Source organism: Vidua chalybeata, chromosome 1 (assembly GCF_026979565.1).
Source record: "Vidua chalybeata isolate OUT-0048 chromosome 1, bVidCha1 merged haplotype, whole genome shotgun sequence".
NCBI lineage: Eukaryota > Metazoa > Chordata > Aves > Passeriformes > Viduidae > Vidua > Vidua chalybeata.
The window spans coordinates 15,853,423-15,880,659 of record NC_071530.1 but is presented as its reverse complement, the minus strand read 5'-3'; the positions used below and the strand labels follow the sequence as shown (position 1 = coordinate 15,880,659).

The 27,237-nt window shown below is 36.8% G+C and overlaps 1 protein-coding gene across 4 annotated transcripts in view; it reads left to right on the top strand.

The window, feature by feature from the left end:
- WAC (WW domain containing adaptor with coiled-coil) overlaps positions 1-27,237 on the top strand; it is a 56,890-nt gene that overhangs the window by 4,947 nt on the left and 24,706 nt on the right. For all 4 annotated transcript variants that reach the window (XM_053967113.1, XM_053967109.1, XM_053967102.1 and 1 more), the window contains exons 4-7: positions 15,373-15,479; positions 16,224-16,339; positions 16,935-17,047; positions 18,481-18,789. In XM_053967113.1, coding sequence (XP_053823088.1) covers positions 15,373-15,479; positions 16,224-16,339; positions 16,935-17,047; positions 18,481-18,789 — 645 coding nt within the window. The remainder of the gene's footprint in view (positions 1-15,372; positions 15,480-16,223; positions 16,340-16,934; positions 17,048-18,480; positions 18,790-27,237) is intronic.

Below are 27,237 nucleotides of genomic sequence, written 5' to 3'. Positions count from 1 at the left end.
TTCCTATACATCTCTTAGTAATTTTAGCTCTGAAGAGAAATGGGAAGATACAGTGGTGTAGCACACTGATTCAGTCATGACTGGTTCATGTTTTTGTGGTAAATGCAGAATGTCATTTAAATGTAATTTCAAGATTTAAGTGTACACCTTTAAAATAAAAGCAGGAATTGACTGAAATTTAATTAGTCAAAAATGGTAGAACCACCTCCTATTAATATCCTTAGTATGTTTATAAAGGTACTTTTTGTAACAGCTTATTTTTGTAATATTCATGGCAGAATCTTTTGCAGAATTGTAATCATTGTGAGAAATTCAATTAAGGTTTTAAAACATGTTATGGGTAAGCCCTCCATACTGATACAGTGCAAACAAAGCATTTTTCAAAGTTGCTTACTGCATGGTTTCTCTGGAAAGAGACTGTGTACAGAGACAGTTGTTCTCTGGAGAGAGACTTCCAAGTTTACCTTGGACTAAACACCATGGAGTAATTGCAAGTTTTTGTCACATTCCTGGTTTCCTAAGAGCACTTGCACATGCAGCATATCAAAAAACTGCCTTAACTTTGTTCTTGCTTTCAGGTCCCTGTGCATGGGGTTATTGTCTCTGTATGTAAGTGTTTAAAACATAATGAACAGCTTCCCCCCCTCAGTGCATCTCTTATTTATAGGTCAGCTGCTATAGGCAAGTGTGGGGTTTGAAGAGATTAGGGGGTCTTATGAGACCAGCTCAAGTGTGAAGTTTCTTAACAGTAACAAATAGGGACTTAAAGCCAGCATTGTTTATGGGGTATAGAACTATGAAGGGCCTTGTAGATGTGGAGAAATGTTTCCATTAAAGAAAAAGGGAAATAAAAAGATTTGAGGACTCTCAGGCTTGAGGATGGAAGGCTGTTGTAGGTCTTTTAAAATGCATGAATGATGACATACTGGTGTCTAGGAAAGAGAATAAAGAGGCCAGATAAGTAGGGTAGCTTTGGGAATAATGAAAGGGAGATATATAGCTATAAATATATATAATTTAAAAGTAAAAATGCGAGATGCAACCCTTGTTATAAAAAGGCAGAGGGTATTTCTGCCTAACTGTGTGGAGCAGAATGACCCACAGTAAGATACACAGTAGAATTTAATGCAAACAAGGTTTGTTCACTTAAGCCACCTCTACTCAATTGTTTCTTACTGTGAAGAAAATACTGCGTGTTTCACTACATTTATGTTTAAGAGACTTGGAAACTTTGCTTCATGCCATGATCTTACTGAATTGCTTAAAATAACAACTGGAGGGTGTAAATGTACATAGCATGAAATCTTCTGCAGAATTGTGTGCTGTTGTGTAGTGTAGACTCTTTTAATGAAATTCAATTATAACTTGAGATATTTAAATTCCAAAGTATAATTGAAGCATTGTGACTGTTTCTTTTGCATGTGAGTTGTTGTTGTTTTTTTAACTGGCAATTAAGAACATTTGTCAGTGAGGACTGCTACTGACTAATAGAATTCTAAGATTAAAAATCTTACTGCTGTTAGAGGCTGAATGAAATATTTTAAATAATGGGTTTCTATTTTTATCAAAGTGGTGGTGGGAGCTTCTGTCATTCTTCGTTGGCTTGCTTTGTTTCACTGGTTCCTGAAGGAGTTCAGAGTCCTCATAGCAAAGGCCTGAACAAATAGCCCTGAACAGAGAGCTGTGTTAGGTTCCTGTGTTGGCAGCCCTGGCAGTAAAGGGGAACTGCTGATTAGTGTCATCATTGGCCAGTGAAACAATGAACAGGGTGTTAGGGCAGCTACAAGAGAATGGAAGATGCTTGGGCAATGGGCCTTGTAGAGAGGAAATTGCAGGGTAGGTGGAAAGAGGCAAGTCTGAGAGTAATGGAACATTGTGAAGGGTTCAGGAAGAAGCTGGAGTAGATTCTATCTGTGTAGTTACTATTAACTGCTGTTAATGTTAAAGTAATTATTCATTACTGTGAAAACCATTTGACTCTGGTCAAAACTGGGATGAGAGAAGTCTGATCACAAAGGAGAGTGAGCTCTCCATGAAACATGCTTTGAATATCCCCCAACAGCCAAGTGTAGATTTAGTGATTCACTTCACTATTCCTTGAATGTTGGCTGTTTGGATGGCTTTAAAGAGGTAGAGGTTGACTGGTTTGTTTTTTAAGAAAAATAGAATTGCTTCCAGGATCATTCACCTTTTAGAAGCTTTTCTTTGGATTTTAATAAAAAATGGGAAAAGTAAGTTTCTGCTTTCTGGTATTTATAAAAGCTTTCTTTTAAGTTTTATTAGTTCTACTGCCTTCAGACAGGGTTTTAGTTTTAGGTTTGCTTTCAAATTTAGAACTTTCAGGTAGAGAGTAGTTCTCCATTTACTCAGTGGATTTGACAGTATTTCTGAGGAGAATTTTTATGGGATCAGTTGTATTATAACCATTTTTTTGCTGTTGCAAGGATCTCTAGTAGAAAAGAAATTGAAAAGTATGTGCTCATAGAGTCATAATAAAAGATCTGACTTGTGTTTATACTTTTTAAATCTAGAGGTTTAGAATGTTAATATTGAAAATTGCTTTTGAAAAGTACCTGCTAGGCTTGCTTTTAACAAGCACAGAATGGAATATAAACCCCCCTAATTTTATATTATTGATGTTAGGGAAGAATTGTGATATTAATATATTGGTATTAAACACCAAGTTTTTATTCATGTAGGTGGATGGAGTCCTCTGTTTCTCCTAATGAAGTTCAAGTATCTGGTGTAGGTTGCTAGAGTAAAGATGTATTAGTGTGAGACTTGATCTGAAATGGAGGCTACATCAAATGTTAATAAGCAGAGCTATTTGTTTCTAACCTGTTGATGCAGCTGCTTCCCAACCTCTGTTTCTGTTAGGACTTTGGGAATTTTCGCTTACTCCTTTTGCATTCTTTTATATGTGAGAGTATAAAATTCAGATGTGTAAATAGGTCCTCTGAAGGTTTCCATTTTTGTTCTGTATAAGCAAATATACATCTTAGTTTTAAGAATTCATTGGTTTGTAAATGTAGTATGTTCAATCTGCTTGCTAGACCTGGTAAGCTTTTGTACATAAGCAGATTCTATATTTTGGAAATGAAAAAATAACTGACAATATGCAAGATTTGGTGACTTTGGTTGTTTTTGGTATGTGAGCTAATCAGAAGGGAATGATTTTTACTTAGCATCATGCTTAACCTATGCTACTTGCCTCTGACTTTACAGAAACGGAATATACAGTTTACTAAACTTGTACTTTTGGGTTGCTTTTCTGAAGATGAAAAGAAGTAATGAAAACTATTGGTTTCTGATGAGCTGCCTGCTACTAGGCCATAGTCAAGATAGCAATTGTAAATTATATAGCATTTTGCTCTGCATTCCCCAATGGCCCCCAATTAGAATTATTCCTTAACCATGTTTTGGGACATGGCTGCTTTTTAAGAGAAATACTGTTAATTGACAGTTTACATTTGTTTTCCTGGCCATTTCTACCTATTCAGTGTAAAGTGTCCAGTAAGCCAAGTATCACTGAAGCTGTACAGAACTTGGGAGAGAATGCTCTACAGAACTCGGGAGAGAATGCTCTGCCTCTGTTGTGGCTGAGAGGGGAGGTGATGCTGTAATAACTTCTCTGTGAATAATAGTAATTTAATGGCACACAACTTGCAGGGGTAACTGCATTTGTTTACAAAGTCAGGCTTTTATGCAATTTCATGGATATTTTCAGGGAAAAACCTCTTGCTGTACAGAGAGATCATTCCCTGTGTAGCTCTTCAGTAAGGATTGTTTCCCTTTTTCTCCCAGCTTTCAAGCTTGTGAAGTGAGATGTGTGTTCTAAGGCACAAATTGTACTTGCCTGCTAACTGGAAGTAGATCAATGGAATACTGTTCAAGAATAATCACAGAGTGAGTCAGATTGGAAGGGGCCACAGGGGTCCAAACTCCCTGCTCAAGCAGGGTCATCCTAGAACACAGGGCATGCAGGATTGTGTCCAGATGGTTCTTGAATCTCTGAAGTGAGGGAGACTCCACAACCGCCCTGGGCAACCATCTCCAGTGCTCTGTCACTCAGGCAGTAAAGAAGTTCTTCCTTATTCATATTCAGGTGGAACTTCTTGCACCACAGTTTGTGCCCATTGCTTCTTGCCCTGTTGTTTGACACTGCTGAGAGAACCTGGATCCATCCTCTGACACCCTCCGTTCAGATACTTGTAGACAGTGATGAGCGTCCCCCTTGGTATGTCCAGTTGGAAAGCCTATCCTTCAGGTCACTGGAAAGGGAGATAAATTTTTGAGCAGATGACTGACAAGAGACTTCACTCTTTTTACCAGGTGCATTAAGAGATGTCTCTTAAGCTTTTGTGGCCTTGACTTACCTCTCCATGCATGCAGCAATGTTACATTGTGTTTGAAATTAATAAAAAACGAGGCCTAGAGACCTATGATTAGGCCCTGTAGTACTTGGGAATAATCATCTGTTCCTTAATGTGATTGTTGTTACAAAGGAAAGTTGCAAAGGAGCAGTCTGTCAAAGTTTCTGTTGCAATGTTAAAACATAACTAACTTGTTTTGGTTCTACAACAGAGGTATGATAAAAATGAGAATACTCTCCTTTTGTCATCACTCAAAAAAAGAGATGTAGAACAGCTTTCAAGTACTTCATGATAAGGAAAAGGCAGCCAGAAATACAGTGTGCTAAATGAGCTAAATTCCCTGTCTTTGAGGGGCAGCAGAAATCTTCAAAATGTCTTTTTTTGGTCTAAACTTTATCATTACTTTTCTGATACCTGTCAATATAGTTTCTGCGACCTGCTATATATATTCAGTAATGTCAGGCTTTCTGAAAATACTTTTATGAAAAAGATTCATAGTTCCATCCCAGCTACACAGAATAGTTCCTCTGTGATGGTTTCCCAGATTTCTAAATATTGTGCTTTTTTATGTTCTCCAAATCAACAATCTTTGTCAGTGTTTTTCTAGGTTTGTTACTGAGCTTTTTGGAGCAGCAGTTATCAATTATCCATGTCTATCAGTAGCAAAAACAGGGAAAGGAAATTATTGTCTGTCCTACTCATCTCATTTTTATGATTCAAACATACCTATTCACTCCCAATGTGGAAAAACCCACAAAGAATGTTTTTTTATTAAGGTATATAATAAATAATGCACATTTGTACATAAACACCACAATACAGCTTTGTTAATTTTTTCTACCTATTTTTTTTTTCTGCTGTGTTTATTTCACGTAATTATGTTCTTCTGCATGGTGGTGTGTTCATGCCAGCTGTGCCCCTTGAATAACATAAGAGTTTTGATCTCATCTAGTTAAGTTGTTTGAGTAGATTCCTCGTTCAGGCACCTGCTGCTGACAGATAACATAGACTTCATTTTAAAAACTGTTCATTTGAAAGAATGCTATTTCTGCTTACTTTAATACAAGAGATAATACGATCCTCTTCAGGTAATATAAAGTTCACCTCATACTGGCTAGACACTGTAGATAATAATGATTGCAGTTTTTGTATAGTCCTTTTGAGCGTGTTTACTTAACTAGAGAAATAAAATTAGACACTTAAGCAATCAAACAATTGTAAAATAGATTTTGAGTTTGTAAACATAACTACAGCTTTCATGAAGAGGCTTATTTTCCTCTAGTAAGGTAGTTCCAGGAAAGACCAGTTGAATTTGATGTATATATTTAAGAATTACTTAATGGGAAGAGGGATGAATTGTCCTGGCACCTATTGTGCTTTAGATGCTTGAAAGCTCTGTTGCACAATACCTTTGTTAAGCTGAGCTAACCTTTTTGAGCTGAGCTGGGCCAGCCTGAAATAAAGCTGTGAATCTGATTTTTTTTTTAAACCACACCACTATATATATTAATTCTTAGGTCAATCCTTGCTTGCCATCTTTGCTTCCTCCTAGAGCTGTGGGCCAGCATTCCTTTATTAGGAAAGAACTTCGACATGACAGAAAAGTAATAAAGTAATTTGACAGAATTATGTAAATTTGACAGAATTATGACAGAAAGTAATAAAGTAATTTGACTTGCTTTTGTTCTCTCTTTTTTTTTCTTTTTTTTTTGAGTATTACTAGCATCTCTTCAAAAACAATTCCCAGTTGAAAATTAAATAAGCATTAAAATAAGCATTAAAAAATTAAATAAGCATTAAAATTATGCTTGTTGTATATCTATACTGTAATAAATACACATGGCATAGTATGTGCAGAACTGAAAATGTATTTTGTCTAAAACTAGTAATTTTTCAAGTTATAAGTGTAGTGAGCAATTGCTGCTTTTAATACTAAATATTTTCAAGTTAGGTTTCTCATTTCTGGTGAAGAAATAACATGTCCAGGAAAAAAAGAGTAATCTTTCTGAAAACAGAAATATTCCAGAATTCTTTATAGGCAGATCACTCACTATCTAAATTTTAGGTGAAATAATGCTTTCTCTGTTTTATTGAGACATGGACATTGCTGTAGTCTTAGAAGAAAAGGAAGTTCAAATAGCAGATATTAGTAGTGCTCAAGGAATGATCTGGTATTGAAGTGGAGGTTGGTTCTTCTATTGTGTTTGATGTATCTTAAGATACAAATTTGAGATAATCTGACAGTTACTATTTTTAAGACACATTTAAGAAGATACATGAGGCCTTTTTTTTACTTGCCTTGTATTAATGTGGTTAGACATTGTTTCTGCCACAGCTTTCTGATTAAGGATGTATAAGTGTGTTTTGTGTGTGGCTAATCTTTTTGCAGGATTGCAGTAATGTTTTGTAACAGACTCCCTTTTTTTAGTGCTTCTGGAGCACTATGTACTTGTTGAATTGCTGACTGTCAATAGTGTATGCTCAGTTGAGATGAAGGAAACTTAAAATGGGATGAAGTTCACAAGCATTTGTCATTGTGCGGCACTACCTATGTGCATAGAAATTTCTAGCTTTACCTTCCTTATTCTAAGCCTAGTAATGGAAACATTCGATGCAAGTTCATTTGTAAGTAATAGTGCATTCATAGGGTCTTCTGTTTAAACTTGTTTGTCCTCAAGAAGCTATCCTCAAAACATCAAAAGAAATTTGAGAGTTGCTAAACAACCTGGCCTTGTTCTTAATTAACCTTATTTTTGCTCAGTGGATTTTGTTAGGGAGATTTAAGTTGTCATATCTTACTTAATTGTTTGGAGCTTCTGAGTGGGTGTGCTAATTTGGTGCTGGGTATACATAGAAAAAGGGGAAATAGTCTCGGAGCTGTGTTTGGGCAACTGCTTTTTTTCTCCTTTATAAGCAGAAATTGTTTTGCCTGACCTGTGATTTTAATCAAACTACAGTTTGTGATGACTGGGTTATGGTGTATTAGTCTTTCACAGTCCTACTATGCTGTTTGTAATCTAAAAATACTGAAATACACAGTATTTATGAAATGTCTGCATTTGAGTAACTCCTATCTGAGGTGTGTGTTGATAAATATCAGTGGTTCTTCCAATGTTTTATGTTCTTTGGGAAGCTCCTTGAATGAAAAGTAAAATTTATGATGCTTGCCCCCTCCCCCTCCTGCAATGTTAAAGGAATTGTTACTTACTTCAGTATCCCTTGAGCCTAATTTTCATGAAGCATTTGAGTATGTGCCTGTTGCCCCAGATGACTAATGTATTTTTTTTTAATGTCTTGAGTTGTCTAGTTTTTCTTGGCTTTTGAGAGGAAAAAATTTCTAAATTTGGAATTAGCTACTGACAATTAATGTGAATCAGAAATAGAGAATCAGTCTTCTGCTTAATCTTAGTTGATCAGTTTGTGGAAATGTTGCTGGAGGTAGTAGAGTGTGTTGTGGTGCTGTTAGACTTCCATCCCTGAGCTTGACTCTCAGTGCTGTATTACAGCGTGTTCATGGGAGGCTCATTTGGGTTTTGTGGTGTGTTGCTGAGGAGAGTTTTGAAGGGGAAGTTCAGTCCATTGTCTCTTTGCTAAGCTGATCCATATGGAGTTCAGATAACATGGTTATTAGTTTGTGGTAAGGATCCTAGCTGTCAGTTTAACACATCTGTTTTTGCATGTCATAATAATTAAAAAGTCTCTGTATGAAGCTGTTACTTGAGGTTGTAAGAATCTCTCTTGGGTAGTCTCTGACACCATATTAGAGATGTAAATGTTTTGAGAGCCACAGTCCAGAATGAAGACAGAGTTCAGCTTTTTCTCAACCTACCTCCTTTCTTTTTAGAGCAATGTCCCACTCATTGTACAAATATGGTCATGTTAATTAGTGTTGCAAGCTTAAAAATACTTCAGACTGTCATTAGTGATATTGAACAAGGATTTTGTTTTTTTATTAAACACACTGAAATCTTCTGGTGTCATGAGCCAGAGAGTTAGAAATACGACTCTGTGTTGCTGTAATTCATGGTACTCACTCACATTTTCCATGGGTGAAACTGCTTAAGCTGCTTTTTTCAAGTCGATTGATCTCAAATGAAGTGCGTGTCTTAGTAGATCTTCAGCAGTGTTGAGGATGTTGCTAGCAGTTTTTCATTGTATTAGGTGACCTGAACCTAAGGTTCCCTATAGGGAGGAAATTGCAGTTAATCTGCAGAACTTGTCTCATAGTTTTTAAAACCCATAGTTTTTAATTCCACATAAATCCGTTTTGTAGATTATAATTTGTTTAATCTATTTTAGTAACCTTTGAGTCTTACCAGAAATGTTTAGAAGCTAAAATTTAGGAGTGTGCCTTAATTATTAAGAAACAGGCAAATTCTTTCAAATGATACTGTTTACCCCACTTCAAAGTAAAGAATAAACGTCTTTATGGGTGATGGTAAAAATATTTGTCCAGTCTTTGTTTATTTTGATAATTGAGATATGAAGGAAACTGCCATATACTGATTTTCTTTGAAGAAGAAAATCGGTAGGAATTATGTCTGGAGTGTGCTGAAAGTCCATTTTTCATCTCTGAGGCTTTTTTCAGCTCTATGATTTGTGACATTTGAGTACTGGATCATACAGAAATTTACTGCATTCAGTGGACCTTGTTAGTGAACCTGATAATTTTCAAAGTTGTGTCTTAATTTGAAAAGTGATTTCTCATTGTTCCTGGGAGGTGAACTGAGGGGAGAAAGAAAACAACCCCAAAATTATTTAATTATTAAGCTGTAGCTGTAACAAGGAAAGGAGCAAATGATAGGATGGTTGGACAAAAAGTTTATCTGCTCTATCAGTGAGGAGAACCCAAGTATAACTAATTAAAAAGAGAAAAGCAAGCAGCAAAGAGCAAAATAAAATTTACTGTACATTACACAATATATAAGATTTAACTTTTATCTTTTTCATTTTAATAATCAGTAATGCCTTTGCATTTGCTGAGTATTGCATTTGTAAAATGAGTCCTTGACTTTCATTAGTTTACTGCTCCTCACTTTTCCTTTTCAGGGTGTCATTTTCTTACTACCATTTTAGAAGAATGATTGTATTATGAATAAAACTATATGTTTACAGTATGATTTTCATCTGCATTTGGTCATTTGTGCTGCTCCATGTATGTATGACTCCTGGTCTGTTTATAGCAATGTTTTTGGCTGATGTCTGTGAAATTCTGTGTGAATTGTAACTTGGAGAAAAAAGGAACTTCTTTACATTGGAATGCTTACCCTGTGAATCGGATATTGCAAAACAGTACGGACTTTGCTGTCCTGGATTGGCAGTGTGGCAGGAGAAGGGTAGGGAATGAAATAAGGCTTTGTAAGATTTTTTGCTTAATAGAGCTGCTACTTGACTGGTATAAAACATTTATTTGGGGGGGCATAATGAGTATGTAGTTAGGCAGTACAGTGATCAGGCTAGATTTTCTTTCTTTGGCAAAGCCTTGTGCATTCAACTTAGTAGGTTATGAATTTCTGGAAGACGTTACTGCACAGTTGGTGTATTCTCTGGGGCTACTGCTCTGCTACGAAAATTGCAAGTTTTTATGCTTTTGGTTGCATGTGGAAGGCAGCCATGTTTATTTCAATACACTAGGCCACATAAAAATGCAGTGAAGAAAAATTGTTTTGTCTTACTACTTTTACATTTGGCAAATCAAAATGACCATGATAGGCTGTTCTGTTACTGCTGGCATGTTGGGTATTGTGTTCCTATTGTGTTGCTTTATTTCCTCCCATGTGCAGTACTTTAGAAAGTGTTCTGCATAAAGATTTGCACTGAAATAAAGCCAGTTAAAATACACTTTAGGCATTTTAATTTAGGCTTATCCTAGATAAATTTCTATCATTTTTACCATTTGAAGAAGTCTTCTTAATTACTTATCCCCATAATATCACCACCATAAACTTACCTTGCTGTTAAGTCTTTGTTAACAACTAATTAGTATCTGTCACTTGGTAGTATTTGTTCTTTTGAAGAAGTTCAGATTCTGATATTGTATGTAGTTTAATGAATTTGATTGCATGTTAGCTGAGAGGTGGAACATGGAGTAATAGAAAGTACAGATGGAATTGTCACAAAGGTAATGACCTTCCTTGCTTTTCTGCTGCCCAGTGTTTCTTTCCACATGCCTAGTGTGTGGGCACAGAAACAGTGACTCTCCTAAAGCCCTTCCTGAATCCCACTTCCCTCAGAGGGACTGAAGGAGCAGACCATCTTTGAGTTCCAGCTGGTGAGGACTTACAAACTTCCTTTATTTTATTCTACACTGACACTTTTTAGTATGGACAAAACTTCCTTTATTTTATAACTACACTGACACTTTTTAGTATGAACAAAACGAGAGTTAGGATATTAACAAGGTATTTTTGTGGCTAAAAAGAAAATATAAATGCTCTATCAGTGGTGACCTGTGTAAAGTTAGCTGTCATGTGGTGCAACAGTATATATACTGCAACTCTAATGTCTTTCTGTTCCAACTTGTGCATTTCAGTAGAAGATTTTATGATTCTGATACTGTATGATGTTATGAACCAAAAAAGAGTAAATTAGGCTAAGATACTTGGATGCCAGAGGATGGTGAGCAATGCAGTCATGTATTAGATTATTCTAATCAAATGGCAAGAAAATTTATTTTAGGTGGTTTCAGGTGGATGTTGTAATTGCCAGTATAGGTGTACAGGTTCTGGAAAGGAAGGAGTTTCAATTTGGTCGTGAAAGATGGCAGGGGAGAAGGGAGGGAAACCAGGTGCTTTATTAGAGCAATCTGATCTTTAGTTAACTCAAAATTTGAACTTTTTATACTTTCAGAATTGTAGTGGTGTTAATAGAGATGCTAATTCAATGTGATAATTGCTAGAGAAAGTTAACTGTATTGCAAAATGGAGTGTTCTTATTTCAGCCTATGTTAAATCTGTTTTTCAAGTCCAGCATAGTTTTGAGCCCATGTTGCAGTTCAAAGTGTCTTGGGTTCAGTGCTTGGGATATGGAAAAAACTTACAAAAACATTAAAAGGAGTCGTAGTGTAACAGAATCTCAAATCTTTAGTAGGCATTAAGTCAATTTTGAATTGGTTACTAGACTCTTGCTCTTTGTGCTTTCTGGTGATTTTCATGCATTAGTAAGGAAGATGTGATTTTTGTTGGAAAGGCTAGAAGATAGCTGTGATATTTTAACCTTGACTCTGACCTGCCCTATGACTTGTTAATCACTAGGGAAGACTTGCTCACACAGTTGCACCACTACAGTTTTATATAACCGTAGGGCTGATGCCCTTGTTGGCCATCTTCCAGTTAGGAGTAGCTCTTTCCAGCTTTAACCGCTTTCAAAATAATGATTAAACTGAGGAAACTCACTGTGATTGTGCAGTAAACATTTCCATGGGGAGTTCTGAAACTGAATTGGAGTATTTATAACACAGTATGAATTTCCTTATGGTGCATCAAAGATACATATTAGCAATTGCTAAATCTGAAAATACGCTAATAAGGAGTGCAAAACCAAGTCTTTGTTCCTCTTTCCTGAGGAAAGTAGCTAGTAAGTAAGGTCTAATTGTAAGAGGAAAAGGTGAGAAGTTGCCATGAGGAACTGTCTCAAGGGACAGTAGTATGCTCTCTCTTACCAGGCCTGTTTCTGGGGTATGGACTAGTCCTGGTGATCCTGTTCTCATGATCTGCTTTGCCAGGCATGCAGCTGGGAGATACAGAGCTGGTGGCAAGTCACAGCCACCTTAAAATGGCTCAGGGTTAGGCTTCGCAAATTATCATTCAAGTGAGGGGAACCCCCTTGTTTTTAGAGGTGGACCTCTGCTTGTGGGTTGCTCTCTGGCCTTTTAAACATCTTCAACAACTTTCTCAGACAACTTGAGCTGTCACCACTTGCTTGGCTGGACCTTCAGATTCTTAGCTGTGCATGGATTTAACCACATACTAAAACCTTGCTGCCTCAGTATAAAAAGGTAATTTGGTAATATGGTTGTCATGTGTACATACAGTGTTCAAGCCCTTAACTTGTTTGAAGTGCCTAAAATTCTTGTTCCCCAGAGTATCATCTACTTTGGTCTTGTAGGCTTTCCAACAGCAAACAGCAGTTCAGCAGTCCTTTTGTATGCTCATTCCTGAAGTTTGGGTACAGATCCAAATATAAAGTGATATTATGTGTAAAACAGAATGGAGGTCTGGGTGGTGAACCCAAACCTGTAATTACCCTGCACCATCAGCATGCATTTATGGCCGGCCCTGTAAATGCCCATGTCACTTGTCCTGGTGACAGGAGGCAGTCGGCATTGCTGGAGCAGCCATGATGAGTTTTTATGCAGCTGAGGGCAGCTCAGGTAGGACAGGGTTCCTGATGGATGCAGCGCGTGGGTGGACACTCTGGGGGACTGCAGCTCTGATAGGCCAAGGTGCCCCTTTTGAAGAAACTGCTGCATAGTAGTGTTGGCCTATCGGGGCCAGCTGGAGGTGGGTGTGACTTGCTGCAGCTGCTCTGATACTCCTGCAGAGTGCTTGGTGACGGTACTGGGGCTGGGCACAGTGTGAAATGGGGGCATGCTGCTGAACTGATACACCATGTGGGGTTTGAAAGTCTGCACAGTGAATTTGAGCGGTTTGTTCATGGGTTGGATAGAATTGGCTTCACAATATTTTATTGGTATAATAGGTATGTTGTTGGCTCTTTCTCATGTTTGGGAAGAATCCCAAAGAGTAGAATCCCGGTAGTGGTGTATTTAGGCCGCTACAGTATTTAAAAATTACCATGTACATCTTGGCATGCTGAACAAAATGTAGTGATACTGCAACTGTGGTATGGGATTATGGTAAATTAAATGCATTGATGTACATTTTAATGTTTTGAAGGGACTGTTCAAACAAAGCCATCTGGTAAATTCTCATCTAATTTTTTTCCTTGAAAAAGGGAGGTGATTTTACCGCTTAGCAGAAATAAATTAAAATATGTCTGTGTTGAACAACCTACAAAAATACATTAAGAAATTATAATGATTTTTACCTCAGTAGAAGAATATAGTAAATAAAGACTAAAAGAATGGCTAATAAAAAAATATCAAACAACTGTTCCACTACATGATCAGTGTCTAAAAAAAATTGAGACTGTTGGTGTAACTGAGGAGTACAGCCTTGTAATTATGATATACTAATTATATCTTGGGGGAGAAATCAAATGCATCTATACATGGGCTTTTGTTGTTGTTAGGCACGTGCATCACAAGTGTGTCATGGTTGTAAGTATTGCTTTGACAAGCCTAACTTGCCCCCATACTAAGTCATTCTGCCTGGCTCTGACCATGCAGGATACTTTTGGTGTAGGATTATGGTCTACCTTTTGAAAAACTGTGTTTAACTATGAGACTTAGTCTGTTATCCTTATTTTTTTTTTTCTCCTTATATCTTTACAGAGGATAGCATACAATTTTAGCCAACATAGTGTAGGGAAAGGTTTTGAGGTAGTGCTGGTTCAGGTTGCAGTAACTCATGTTTGGGCAAATTGATCTTTAAGCTTTGTAGGGTACTAAACAGTTTGGTGGTGGTGTACCTCTTTTTGCTTTTGTGATGGACTGTCTTTCTAACCTGCAGGGTTAAAGGTGGGGAGAAAGAAGTTTGAAATAGCAATTTTGTCACTGTTTGTGTAGCTAGAAGGCTCAGAAGACAGAATTTGCATTATAATGGCTCTCATTTTGCACTATACTGTGTCATTTAGTCATGTTCTCTGTGTGTAGCTCTCGGAAGACTTTGAAACAATTGTTTTTTTATTACTCCATTCACTCCTACCTATCAGTCCTTTACTGTTCTTTACTGTAATTGCCCATAAGATAAAGTCTTTGCCATTTTCAAATCACTTTGACTTCTTATTTACTATGAATACTAGATTGCTATACAACTTCATGTTCATGTAGTAACCCCTGGGTATTGAGAAATTTCTCAGTAGGGAAAGTAAAAGCTAGGTGAGTGTTATATTTGCAATATCTTGGTTTTTCCCTGAAATGTGTAAAAAAATTACTTTTCTTAGTTTGGTGTGATTTATGTGAACACTTGGAACTTTAAAAAAAATCCCATCAAGAACAATGGAAGAGTTTTTACTTACTTAGAAATTTTAGAGGAATGGGAGGCCTTAAGAACAGGAAATTTAAAATAAGGTTGCAGTGTGGAATGGTTGTCCTTGTTTAATTGTAGATGGAACTTTTCAGGTGCCTTGAGCTTAGGCACAAATACAGATCTAAAAGATGTTGAGAATTATCTCCTTTCTCGTTTCAGCTGTTCAAGTGTTTTCACATTGAAGAAAACCAGGTTGCCTTCAAGAGTAGTTGGTAGGGAGGCCAGAAGCAAGTGGCCATTTGGGAAAGTGCTGCTTTTGGTGTTCTAGATGTCAGTACCTTTATTGCAGAGACTGAGGTGCAGGAAAATTTAGTCTACTCAGTATGCATAAACAGAAATAGTTACCTAGAACTAATAACAAGTAGTCTCAAAAGAAAATAACAGTTTTAAGAAAACAGCATTGCTTCCGTAAACTTAAAACCTCTTTTTATGCATCTAACCATGTAGGCTGTTGATAAGCCTATTTAAATTTTATGATCTAATGTTGAGGATAAAATGTCTGTTAATTTCTGAATTGGCATGTTAGGACTCTTAAAAGCATCAAAATTATAAAGGCTGTTTGTTTGCTAGTAATGTAATAAAGTTTGAGAGTTAGACCAGTGAAGGGACATACTGCATTACTCTAATTATAAAACCAAAGTGAGTTTTATGCTATGTGAAAAAGAAATATGCATGTGGTCTCTTGAAATACTTCTGCATCTGACCTATGGTTCATGTGGCTGTGATCCAGGTTTTGGACAACCTTCCTTCTCCCTTTCCCTCTTCTTTGCCCTTCCCCCTCCTTAGAATGCTGATGGTTGATTACTTTGAAATGATACATGGTGAATAGTCTTTCTCCTTTCTTTCAGGGACCAGTTACTCTCCACAAGAAAATTCACACAACCACAGTGCTCTTCATAGTTCAAATTCCCATTCTTCTAATCCCAGCAATAATCCAAGCAAAACTTCTGATGCAGTGAGTATTTGTGATTGATTTTTATCAATGAGTTGCCCTGTTCATACACACCATATTTTCATCATTTTGTCTAAGACAGGCAGCATGTACATTGTGCTTGTACATTTCCAACATCAGTTTTTATTTTATAAACACTCTGTAAACCCAACCTGCAGTTGGGTTTATGTTTTAAAACTATTCTAATTGGTAATCATTAGAGCTTTGAGTTACCTGTCATTCACTTTAAAATGTTAGATTATTTAAATGACATAGATACAGAAATATTTTCCATGAACTTCATGGTAAATCTAGAGTAGACAGTGTGAGTTTACTTATTTGAAATGCATTACATATTGTGAATTTTACTTACTTCAGTATCAAAGTTTTAGTAGTTAGAGTGGTGTTTGGAAAAAATTGCCCAAAAGCAAAATCGGTAAATTTGTGATCGGTGGAAAAATTTTGGCAAGATAATAATTCTGAGTATGTTGTAAGGTGAAGGAAACTAATGTTACCAGTATTGACCTTACTGTATCCCACTAAATGGACTGTTAGATTTTGTTAAGGGGTTTGATGGGAATAAACCAGAGGAAACTATTGCAGAATGCAACAGGAGGATACTGGTCATGTGTTCAAGCTGTCAATGAAACGGGCATTTAGAGGTGGTAGTAAAAGGTGCCATGTAGTTTTAAAAACAGTGGAAGCTGTTAAATTTGTATATCAAAACTCTCAAGTAGTCTTTTGTCCAACACTGTTTGTATTTTAAAGGCTTATGATTCTGCGGATGATTGGTCTGAACACATCAGCTCTTCAGGCAAAAAATACTACTACAACTGCCGAACAGAAGTTTCACAGTGGGAAAAACCAAAAGAGTGGCTGGAAAGGTATATGTTTGTATTTGTTTTAACTGTATAAAGAACAAATATTCTTAAGCACATTTCAGAGCACTTGAGCTTATCTAATAGATTACTGCAATAAAAGATTGTCCTCTAAGTCTGCTGTGTTCCTACCCTTACCATGACCTCTGGCACCTCTTTTATCCCTTGACAATCCAGAGCTTGAGAGGGAGCTTGAGAGCTTTGTATGGGGATGATTTTTTGGGGGGGGGTGGTGGTGGTGTTGTTGTGGGGGGGTTTTATTGGTTGGTTGGTTTGGTTTTTGTTTTGTTCCGGGGTTTATTTGTTTGTTTTGGTTGGATTTTTGTTTTGGTTTTCTGGGTGAGTGTTGTTTTTAATGTTTTGTTTTGGGGTGGCTTTTTTGGGTGGGTTTTTTTTTTTTTTTTGGACAAGGTTAGTTAGCTGAACTGGTATATTATGGGCTTCAACAAGCACGGATGGAAGGAAGCAGTGGCTGGAGTTTGCTAACCACACCTGTAGCAGCAAGCTCTTAACAGTTTAATTCATCTCATGTAACTTAAATAAACTGTTTTATTATTAGATAATGTAAGTTTTTACCTAACTTTTGTTTTCTTTTCTTCAGAGAGCAGAGACAAAAAGAAGCAAGCAAAATGTCAGTTAACAGTTTTCCAAAAGATAGGGATTACAGAAGAGAGGTGATGCAGGCGACAGCTGCCAGTGGGTTTGCCAGTGGAAGTATGTGGTTTTTTTTTTACAGCAATATATTCTTGCCTTGTTTACATTACTGTTTCCTTTTCCAAACTTCAAAAATTGTAAAAAAATCCCTTTCCTTGGCTCTTTTTCTCAGCTTTTTGTATATAAAAGCCAAAGTGGATAACTCAGTTAACTCTTCCAAATGTGGTTTCTTTAAATAACTTTACTAGTACAACATTTTTCATGGTTCTCCTCCTTTTGTGGCTTTTACTGTCAAGTTTAATTATGTTCACGGGTAGTTACTTAAATAATTGCATAATCTGTAGTTTAGTTGGAGTGTTGTGATCATTGAGACCTGCTAATGCCATATTCTTACCTTAAAAATAAAGATTTCACATCTAAAAATAATAACCTAATTCAATCGATTTTGGTATCTGAGTTTTCAGAGGCTTTTTTTTGTGCGTGTTATTGAGAGCATATTTTTACCTCACCAAGACTCTTAGCAAAATCTTCCCTGGACTATAAATTTCTGTGACTTGGAGATTTCTGTCCTGATAGCTGGCTTTAATATTTGTCAGTTTTCTTCTGGAAAATAGTTGTACTGTGAGATTCTGTCTGTATGCTGATGTAGTTTGGATAAATTTGTAGCATAGTTCTCAGGGTAGTTTAAAAGGAGAAGCCAAAATATTATTCTTCATCCATTCTCTTGGGATTTGACAAGGTGGAGATATATAAAGAGGTATTTTTCTGTGTACACTGAAACTTACTGCATATGCTAAAATATACTGGATGCTGCAAAAAGATAGAAGTCATGCATAATGCAGTGAGTATTTGTTTTGTGACAGGTGAAAATGTAAGAATCTATAAAAGAATTACTCTCTGTTTACTTGGTATGTTCGCTGAGTAGCATATTTTAAAGTCTATGATCATGTGACCAGTGCAGATGAGTAATTCATTTAATATATATAAATGTCTTGAATTAATTGTAAGTAAGCTTGTTGTAGTAGTACTCAAGTGACATGAAGAGGAATTCTTTGAAGGCTACAGTGTGAATCTATTAAATTATACGTGATGTTCAGGGGTTTTGATGAACAAAAGAAAAATGGCATAAATTATCTCTTCACACTAAATACAAGATGGAAATAATAGATCTTGATTTAGATCTTTTTAGGAGACTTCAAAAGTTAACTTGACTGTAACACTGGTTATAAAGCAGCCTTTCATGAAAACAGTGCTTAACTGGAGCTCTAAATCAAGCAAAGGTCAGAGAAAATACATTTTGTCAGTGAGTAGAATTAAATTTTGCCTTTTTTGATACTGATCTACTTGAAGCTTTTTTTAATCATAAGAAGTTCAATCAGCTCTAGTTGTTGGTGTGCAGCTGTATTAATCAGTTACTGCAGTCTTAGACTTGTTTCTAATTTAATCCTTTTTTTTTTTTTATTGCAACATTACTTGGGGAATCCTGAAAAAAGTGGAAGACAAGCATTCCAGTGACACCAGCAGTATGCTCCCACAGAATATTTTATCTCAAACGAGCAGGCACAATGACAGAGACTACAGACTGCCAAGAGCAGAGACTCACAGTAGTTCTACTCCAGTACAGCATCCCATCAAAACAGTGGTTCATCCAACTGCTACCCCAAGCACTGTTCCTCCTAGTCCATTTTCTCTACAATCTGATCACCAGCCAAAGAAATCCTTTGATGCTAATGGAGCATCCACTTTATCAAAACTGTCTACATCCGCATCTTCCATCCCTGCACAGAAAACAGAAAGAAAAGGTATGTCTAATGAAATTCCCTCTAGTATTCAAGATGATGCATTGCATTACATTGCTTGTTCAAAGTATGTTGGTACTAGAATTTAAATACTTTTTTTCTGTTTGATTGTGTGTGCTTAGAACCTGATTACTGTTTTGATGTGTTTACTTTCCCCAAACCCAATTTGCTGTATCATACACAACTTCAATTTGACACTGTGGTATTTACTATTTATGGCCTTATTCTGCAAATTAACATTTCAAATGATAATTTGAAAGATGTATTTTTGTAGAACATATTTTAATTCTTCTGTCTTGTTTTGGATCTTTGCCATTTATTTGAGTTGTCATGTAGTTACACAGTTTGAAAGTCATTTTGGACCATTATGTTTTATGAACTTCTGTTACTGTTTGGAATGCCAGTGTCAAACCTTTCAATCAACACAAGCACAGTTTTTACAGAAAGCGAGAGTTTTCTACATTTTTGTAAGAGCTAATCTGTTTTGATCTGTATCTTGAGAAATATTGGATCTTCAGTTAGAAATATTGGATCTTCAGTTCTAAATCTGATAGTACGTGTTTCTGTTATCTGATAATACCTGGTAGATACAGTTACAATCAAGCGAAGATCAGGACTTCACTGTGGGTTGTTTCAGACCTCTGTCTTTTAGTTAGATTTACTTCATTATTAGGGATGAAGAGCTCAAGAAGATTGTGAGAATGAGATGTGTGTCATTAACGACAGTGTGTTATTTTGGTGTAGTTGAGTTTTCAGAGTGATATTGTGTAAGAAAATTCTATTTTGAGGGCTTTGGGAGGGAGAAAATAATTTTTGATAATCATGTTGTGTTTTAATTTAAAATAGTGTATAGTTAATACGTAATGGAATTCTTTTTTTGAAAGATGGCTTGTTGCCCTGTCCATACTTGCAAGTTGGCCTAGATAAATAGTTCTAAAAAGAAGACCAAAACAGACTCTGGTCTGACACCAGTCTTGTGCTCTGTGTTTATTTTCAACTCTTCCACTTTTGTTTATTAAAGAGTTCCAACTTCTAGACAGACTTAAGAACAGCTGGCCACACAAAATACTTGAACAATAGCATACACTGACAAATACTGTAAGATAATTGTGCATGTAAAGAAATTTTTGGATGTTTTTTCTTGACACTTTGTGCAATTTTTACATAACCTGGGTCATTAATACTGACTGTAAACTACAGAGGAACAGGTTATTTTCAGCAAGCCTTTTCCTATTCAACACAGTAAAGCACAAAGTAAGGTGTACTAGTTCAGCATGGCTCTTGTACTGAGTGTAGTAGTTACCTGCTTCAGTTAAGCCTCTATTTTCTGATTGCAGTTTGATGCACTTGTACACATTACAGTGCAAAACATCATGTCAAGTGATCTTTCCTTAATATATCTACTCCATTTCTATTTCTATATTTAAAATACACTTTAAACTCCTATTATTATTACTCAATTCTGGCATGTTCTTGATTCCCATTTGGTGTGATCAGATTTCAAAGTGGGTATTCTTTTGCTGCTTTCTGCACACCTTCGTTAATTGAAGAGATGACTCATAGCAATTGAAGGAACTTCCCATTCTGACAACTGCTACAGATGTTGGCAGAAAGTTCAAATATTTCTTACATACAACATTAATTTGAGAACATACAGCAGGTTATGATATTGAAAACAATCACACAGGGCAGTCTTGATACTGTAAATCTTACGTTAGAATCCACGGATTATATTAAATATTTCACTGAATTTCTGTATTCTTAGATAGGTGTTTTTTAAATTTTGTATGGGTTAAATGAATAGATGCTCTGTAATAATCATGCCTCATTGATCTGTCTCACGGCACTTGATTGTGAGCAAATACTGTACTTACTGAGCTTCAGAAAAGGTTCGATTACAGAAAGTTAGCAAATAATTGAAGATTTAGAATAGGTAAATGTTGAGCTTGAAATTCTTACTGTAGAAAATGTATGTTTTTACATGTTGCTTTTTACGTCTTGTACAGAAACAGAAGAATTCAGTGCAGGTGCTGTAATGGTAAAAGCTCATCAAACAGTACATTCAGTTGACTTTTCTTTTTCTGGTGAATGTCAGACTGTCTTTTTAAGGAAATTAAACCAGTAAATTTTCCATAGCATTTTACATACTTAAATTTAAAAAAGGGAAGAAGCAGTGCTTTGGATGATTTACTGTTACTCATTCTCTCAGGAGTGACTGTGAACCTGCAGTACTAGAAGTATGCAGTTTAGAAAATATTTTTTTGTAGCTGTTATACAAATTGAAAATGGAGTAATTGTCCTGACACATTTGCTTCAAACAATCTTCTATCAGTCTTTGCAGAACTGAAAAATAGTTTGAGAGGTTTATGTTTACAGTAGTGAAGCAAATAGCCTTTGATCTTCTTTTTCGGTTCACTGATTATGCCATCCCTCTTAAAAAGAGGTAAAACTGTATTTTTTTGTCTATAAAAATAGATTGGTCCAAATGACTGAATAATACGTGCAGTAGTCCTTCCTTAAATTAATTCTTGCTTCTTGTGAATGTGTTGCTGGCTGCCTTATGCCAGCATATATGTACCACTGTTTTAATAGTCCTGATTTCAGTGTGTATTTTTTTAAAGCAGTAATAGTTTTGAACAGCAAAACAAAGAAGAACACAAAACCCAACGACAATGCTTTTTTCAGCTCAATCTCTTTTGCTGCAGGGGTATGTTGTAGTCCCACAAGGAGATTGAATAAAATCCCTGGCTGAATTATAGCTCAGCTGTTAGCAGTAGAATGGCTGGCAGTAGTGGAGAGTTCCTGGGGAACTATTTGACCTCTACCCTTTGGTTTGAATGTTCCAGTCAGAATCTGCTGCTTCTGTTTGTGCTCACTGTGAGTGCTTTATGCAGGTAAAGTGTGGGGTTGCTTTTCCTACTTTTTGGCTGCTTTATCTGTAGGGCACATCACATTTTCCTATTTCTAATTCAGAATGAAATGTTGTATTGTCCATATCTTAACAGTGTGTCTGTCTGTAGGATACTGCTTCTCACACCTTTTCTCCAAGTCCCATCAAGGCAGCACTTCTGTTTCTAGTGCAGCAGTACTCTGAAAACTTTTATGAGAACACAGCAAGCTGGCCAGTGCAATGCTGGGTGGGTTGTGACTACGGTGCTTCTTTTCCTTTTCTCACCCTTGTGGTTTTCTTGTAACACTTGCTAGCTTTAGTGGTCAGTTATTAACATTGCTTCTGGTATTGTTGCATCTTCTTTGGCTGAGTTTTGCAGTTTCAAGTATATTACTCAATTCATATGTCGGTTAGAAAAAGTTACATGAGACTGTTAGTTTCTTCCAGTACTTTATACGTGTTTGCTGAACATTGCTGTTACATTTATTTTGACAGCAGAGGTAAAATATAAAAAAAACAAAAAAAAAAAAAACAATTTTGAGACTGGAGTAATCCAAATGTGAGAAATAGGGATTTTTTTTTTGTATTTTAGATAATTTGAGTATTTTTGAGAATCTAGTTGCTATTGTTATTATAGTTTCATTTGGTCATATGTGTTTACAGAATGCATTGCTTTTAAATATTTATGTATTTTTGTTGTGGCTTACAGTCCTTAGTAGATCAGAACTGAACTACGTAAAACAAGTAAATGTGACTCTCAGTGCTCAGAGTTTAGTTGGTGGACTGTACACTCCAGGTGCTTCAGTACCGAAAATGTGTTATCATTCTTAATTGTGAGCAGAAAATACAGCAGTTCTGTCAGCTGTTGTGGGTAGTAGTTTTTTAATCAGTGAAGCAGAGATGATGTTAGGGTGACATCATATAGGGTGACAAGATACAAATTTCTGAAAATTTTGTAATGCAGTTTTTCTCCCACAGAGAGCACACTGTGCGAGCACAAGGGCCTAATAGTTGCTAACAGTGCAAAGATGACAGCTCAAGCTCACAAGAGAGTGGTTGGGTAATGTTTTAGTGTTGACTCCAAAGGACTTTGGATGCATTTGTTTTGTTTAAATGGGATAAAAATTACATCAGTGGTAAAAGCTGTAGGAACACTCAGAGGGTCATTTTAATAATTTAGGATTAGGAATCATCTAGTCAACAGTAGTCAGTAATTTCCATGTCATTAAAAATAAATCTTGGTTGCTATAAATCAGAGTAAGAACAAGCCAATACATCGCATTAATTTAAAGCTGGTCATGTTGGGAGTACTAGTATGTTAGCTATCAGAAAGAGGGGCTGTGAAGTAAAGTCGTTTCATCACAAAAAGGCATTTCCCAGTTTTGTTCTTTTTTCCCCATCCACTTCTCTGTCACACTCATGTGCCTGATGAGCTCAGCACACCCTAGTCAAGAGGAGAGTAGCCAAATTACAGGTGCTCACAGGACTCCAGCAGACACAGCAGGGTGGCAGCAGCACAGCAGAGGTGTGGGACTGTCAGTGTCAACCCTCTGCATTGAAGCAGAGTAGCTGAACAGTCAGAAGGCTTCCATTTCCACCCCCTTGCATTCAAGCTTGCAGGCTCAAGGTTGCCTTTCAGAATGTCAGTCCTGGCAGATCAGCTGTTTGCTTAGGAGTGAAAATTCTTGTCATAAGGGCAGAGATTGGTGATGGCAAGATTCAGTAGCATGTTTATGTACTGGCTCAAACTGAGAAGCTAAGGGTGGTTAGAAAGAAACTGAGGATTGTTTTGGCACAACTGCTGAAAATTATCTGGTTTTGGGTTTTTTCCTGAAAGGATCGTTTGGCCACGTTATTAAAAATTTCCCACTGCTTGGAAGCATCACACCAGAATGTTCCCATTCTGACTTGACCTGGTGTTTCTACTTGAGCGAAAACTTGGGCAAACCTCTTTGCAAAACTTAAAATGAACTGCATCTTGTGTCATACTGGTTCTTGTCATATGAAATTCTGACTGATAACTTGGATTTCTTTACTTTTTGTCCAAAAGATGTGATTATGGGTCACGCTCCCAGCGTAGAGGGTTACGAATAGAAAGCTCTTCCCTAACAATTGTGGTTTTCAAAAATTATTTTCATTATAAGAAGGTTTTTTCCTGCTCCATTTTAATGTTAAACCAATTAATAGTTCTTCCCATTAAATTAATCTCCAGATCTAATGGTGTTTCTTTTTGCCATCTGATTACTTTGTTTTCCTCTGTTTTTTTTTTTTTTTTTTTTTTTTGTGTTTTGTTTTTTTGTTTTGTTTTGTTTTTTTGTTTTTTGTTTTGGATGGCTTTATTTTTGGTCATTTTTTTTTCCATGTGAATGAAGTTGATGGTCCAGAAAGTTGTTTAGTTCTATAATTCAGGTCTGTATGTAGGCTGCGTCTAATAAACTTATTTGCATAATTGTCAGAAAGCAAACTGTATTTTCACATTATTGCCACAAAGTGAATGGATTTTTAAAGTTTTTTTAAAGCTCCCAATATTGAGACTTTATGGTGCATAGCTTATAATGGAAAAATTGGTGCCAAGTCATATTTTTAAAATCACAAAAAGTAATTTTAAAAATTATCTAATTTTCTTTTTTTAGTCATTCAGAGGAAGAGATTTTATTTAATGAAGTTCTTACAATGTGAAGAGATCTCAGCATGCTATGTTCTAGTTTTAGTTTTTGTTTTTTTTTTTATCATTTAAAAAGCTTTCCTTGGGACTTCCATGATAAAAGCTGAAGTTTTAGGTGAGGTTAGAGTCATTTGCATAGCATTTGTTTTGAAATTGATGTTGACAATGAAGAGACTGCAGCCTTGCCCTGTTCCACTTCTTCAGCCATAGTCTGTGGTGTAAAGCCTGCAAAAGTCTTAAGTTGTTTCAGAAATTTTTTTATAAGATGTGGATTCATTTGCATTTTGTGTTGGTAGAATTCCAGTTGTCATTTCAAAATTAGTATGATGCTCAATGATTCAGGTTAGGTTTATGAATGACTGCAATGTAAACCAAAACTTTATTCTGCAATAATAGTGTAGATTGCTTGTCAAGGAACATGAATTGATGTTGACACAGGTGTAGGGACTGGTGTATCAGATTTGTAAAGCTACAGGATTTAAATTTGTGGAGGTGTTTAACTTTTCTCAGCATGCTATGTTCATCTTGACTGTGTTTCATGATGTTTGAGGGCTTCAAGTGCACTTAAGAACCACAGGCTTATATTATTAATAGGCATTTTTAAAAACCCTAATAAACTAAAAAAATACTGTTTAGATGTTGGAAAGTAAACTTACTTCTATGGCAAAATAAACAATGAAACAGAAAAATAAATTGGGAAGGAAAAGAAGGGAGTGGGGAGTTTCTGCTTCTATTTGTAGAAAAAGCAGGGGAAATCCATGCACCCTAATGAGTGATACCTGAGGGTTTTTGTCAGACAAATATTTCATCTTGAGGAGTTCTGGCTAGTTAAATTAACTTCAAAAGGCAAAACTTGCAGGCTTTGTACAGCATCATAAATTAAACAAGGTTTTAAACTTTGTAGTTACATTATTCAAAAATGGATATGAAAATATTTGGAGGCTTTGTTTTGTTGGCAGCAATTCCAGGATTTAGTATCCTGTCTGAGCCATGAAGTAAGATAGATGGGTTTAAATTAAGCTAAAGAAAGTTATGATTATATACAACTAATTTGTAGTCTATATTTTTAACATGTGAGTTTCCATTACAGAGGAGTTTCCCTTTGTGGAGAGCAGGTAAAGATCACGGATTGAGATGAGAACAATTTACTGGAAACAGCAATGAAATAAGGAATGGATAATAAAAGCCACAATATTGTTAGAAGGGTGTACAAGAGAGGTGAAAAATTCACGCGTGAACAAAAGCTCACCATGGGGGAACCGCAGTATGGGAGCTGCTTCCACCTTCTCTGACTGGAGAAAGATTCCCTTCCCCAGCCCTGGCAGTGATGTGCTCTTCCTGGCTGCTCCAGAAATTAACCCTGTGCTGACCAGATCCAGGACATTATCCACCCCTTATTCTATACCACTTACATCATGCCCAGATCCTGCACCTCCAACTGCTGTGCTCCCAGCTAATTGCAAGATGTATCAGAATCTCCTGATTGGTATATCTGAAGCAGTCCATACTCACTGTCCACAGCATACATATAGTGACATACATATAGCATACAGTGACAGTGTCATTCAGCAGCCAGTGTTTTAAAATTCAACATTACAGACTGTTCTCACAATATAATCAAATCCCCTTGAAGTACACATAGTGTTTCCCTATCCCTCTGCATTACCCACCAAGTGCACCCAGGTCGTTGAGCAAAAACATGGATGGGTTTGCCTACCCTGTGGATGGGTTTTGCCTTTGCTTGAGGAAGGACTAATTCAAATTGTCTTCCCTAATTCATTCTTCATATGCACCACAGGGACTTAATCCCTTTCTATGGTACGTGAAAATTTTGTTTGGACAGGGCTTTCTCACTTGGTAGAGCTTCCAGTGTTAACTGACTAGGTAGCCTTTGCTTAATTTATCTCCCATTGTTTAAAGGTTCTACCACTTACTGCTTTCAGTGTGGTTTTTAACAGTCTGTTGTACAGTTCAGTTTTCCTGGAGGCTGGTGTGTGATAGGGAATATTATATACCCACTCAATATTGTAGCCCAGGTGTCTCTGAGGCTGTTTTTGAAATGAGTCCCATTGGCTGATTCGGTTCTTTCAGGGTACCATGCTGCTTACAGGAATTGCTTTTCAAGGCCCGAGGGGGTGTGCCAGGCAGTGGCATAGGGTATGTCTTCAGCCGTCCAGTGGTTGTTCCTATCATTGTAAGCATGTAGAGCTTGCCATGGTGGATTTGTGGAAGTGTGATATAATCAGTCTGCCAGGCTTCCCTGTGCTTTTCACCATCGTCCACCATAGAAAAGGGGCTTTACCCGCTTGATTGCAATGTGTGGTTCGCAGTTGTGACTAACCTGTGAGATACTGTCCATGGCTAAACCCAGCCCTCAGTCATGAGCCTCTCAGTATGTTGCATCTCTTTCCTGATGATGTGAGGTGCCATGAGCCCACTGAGTCAGAAATAAATAATTCACCCTTATGTTGCCAATGCATCTGAGACCCTTTAACCTTGGCAGCGTGTTCCACTCCTCTGTTGTTGCAGTGTTCTTCACTAGCCCAAATCTGGGGTACAGAGAGCATCTGCATGATAGACTTTTAAAGCCAACTTCCCTACCCAAGCAACCATGTCTTGCCACAGTACAGCAGCCCACATGGTTTTCCCTCTCCAGTGCCAATTGGTCTTTTTCCATCAGTCCAGCCACCAGAGCATTTGTGACTGTCCATGACTCATTGTAAAGGTAGAGCATTAGCCTTTTTGTCTCATTCAGTGATATGTAAAGCCAGCTGGATGACTTTCACCTGTACAGCCTGACTTGATCCACCTTGTCCCTCAATAGCTTCTGTGGCTTGCCTCATAGGAGTCCAGCAGCTTTCCATTTTCAGTGTGTCCCTACAATACAGCAGGAACC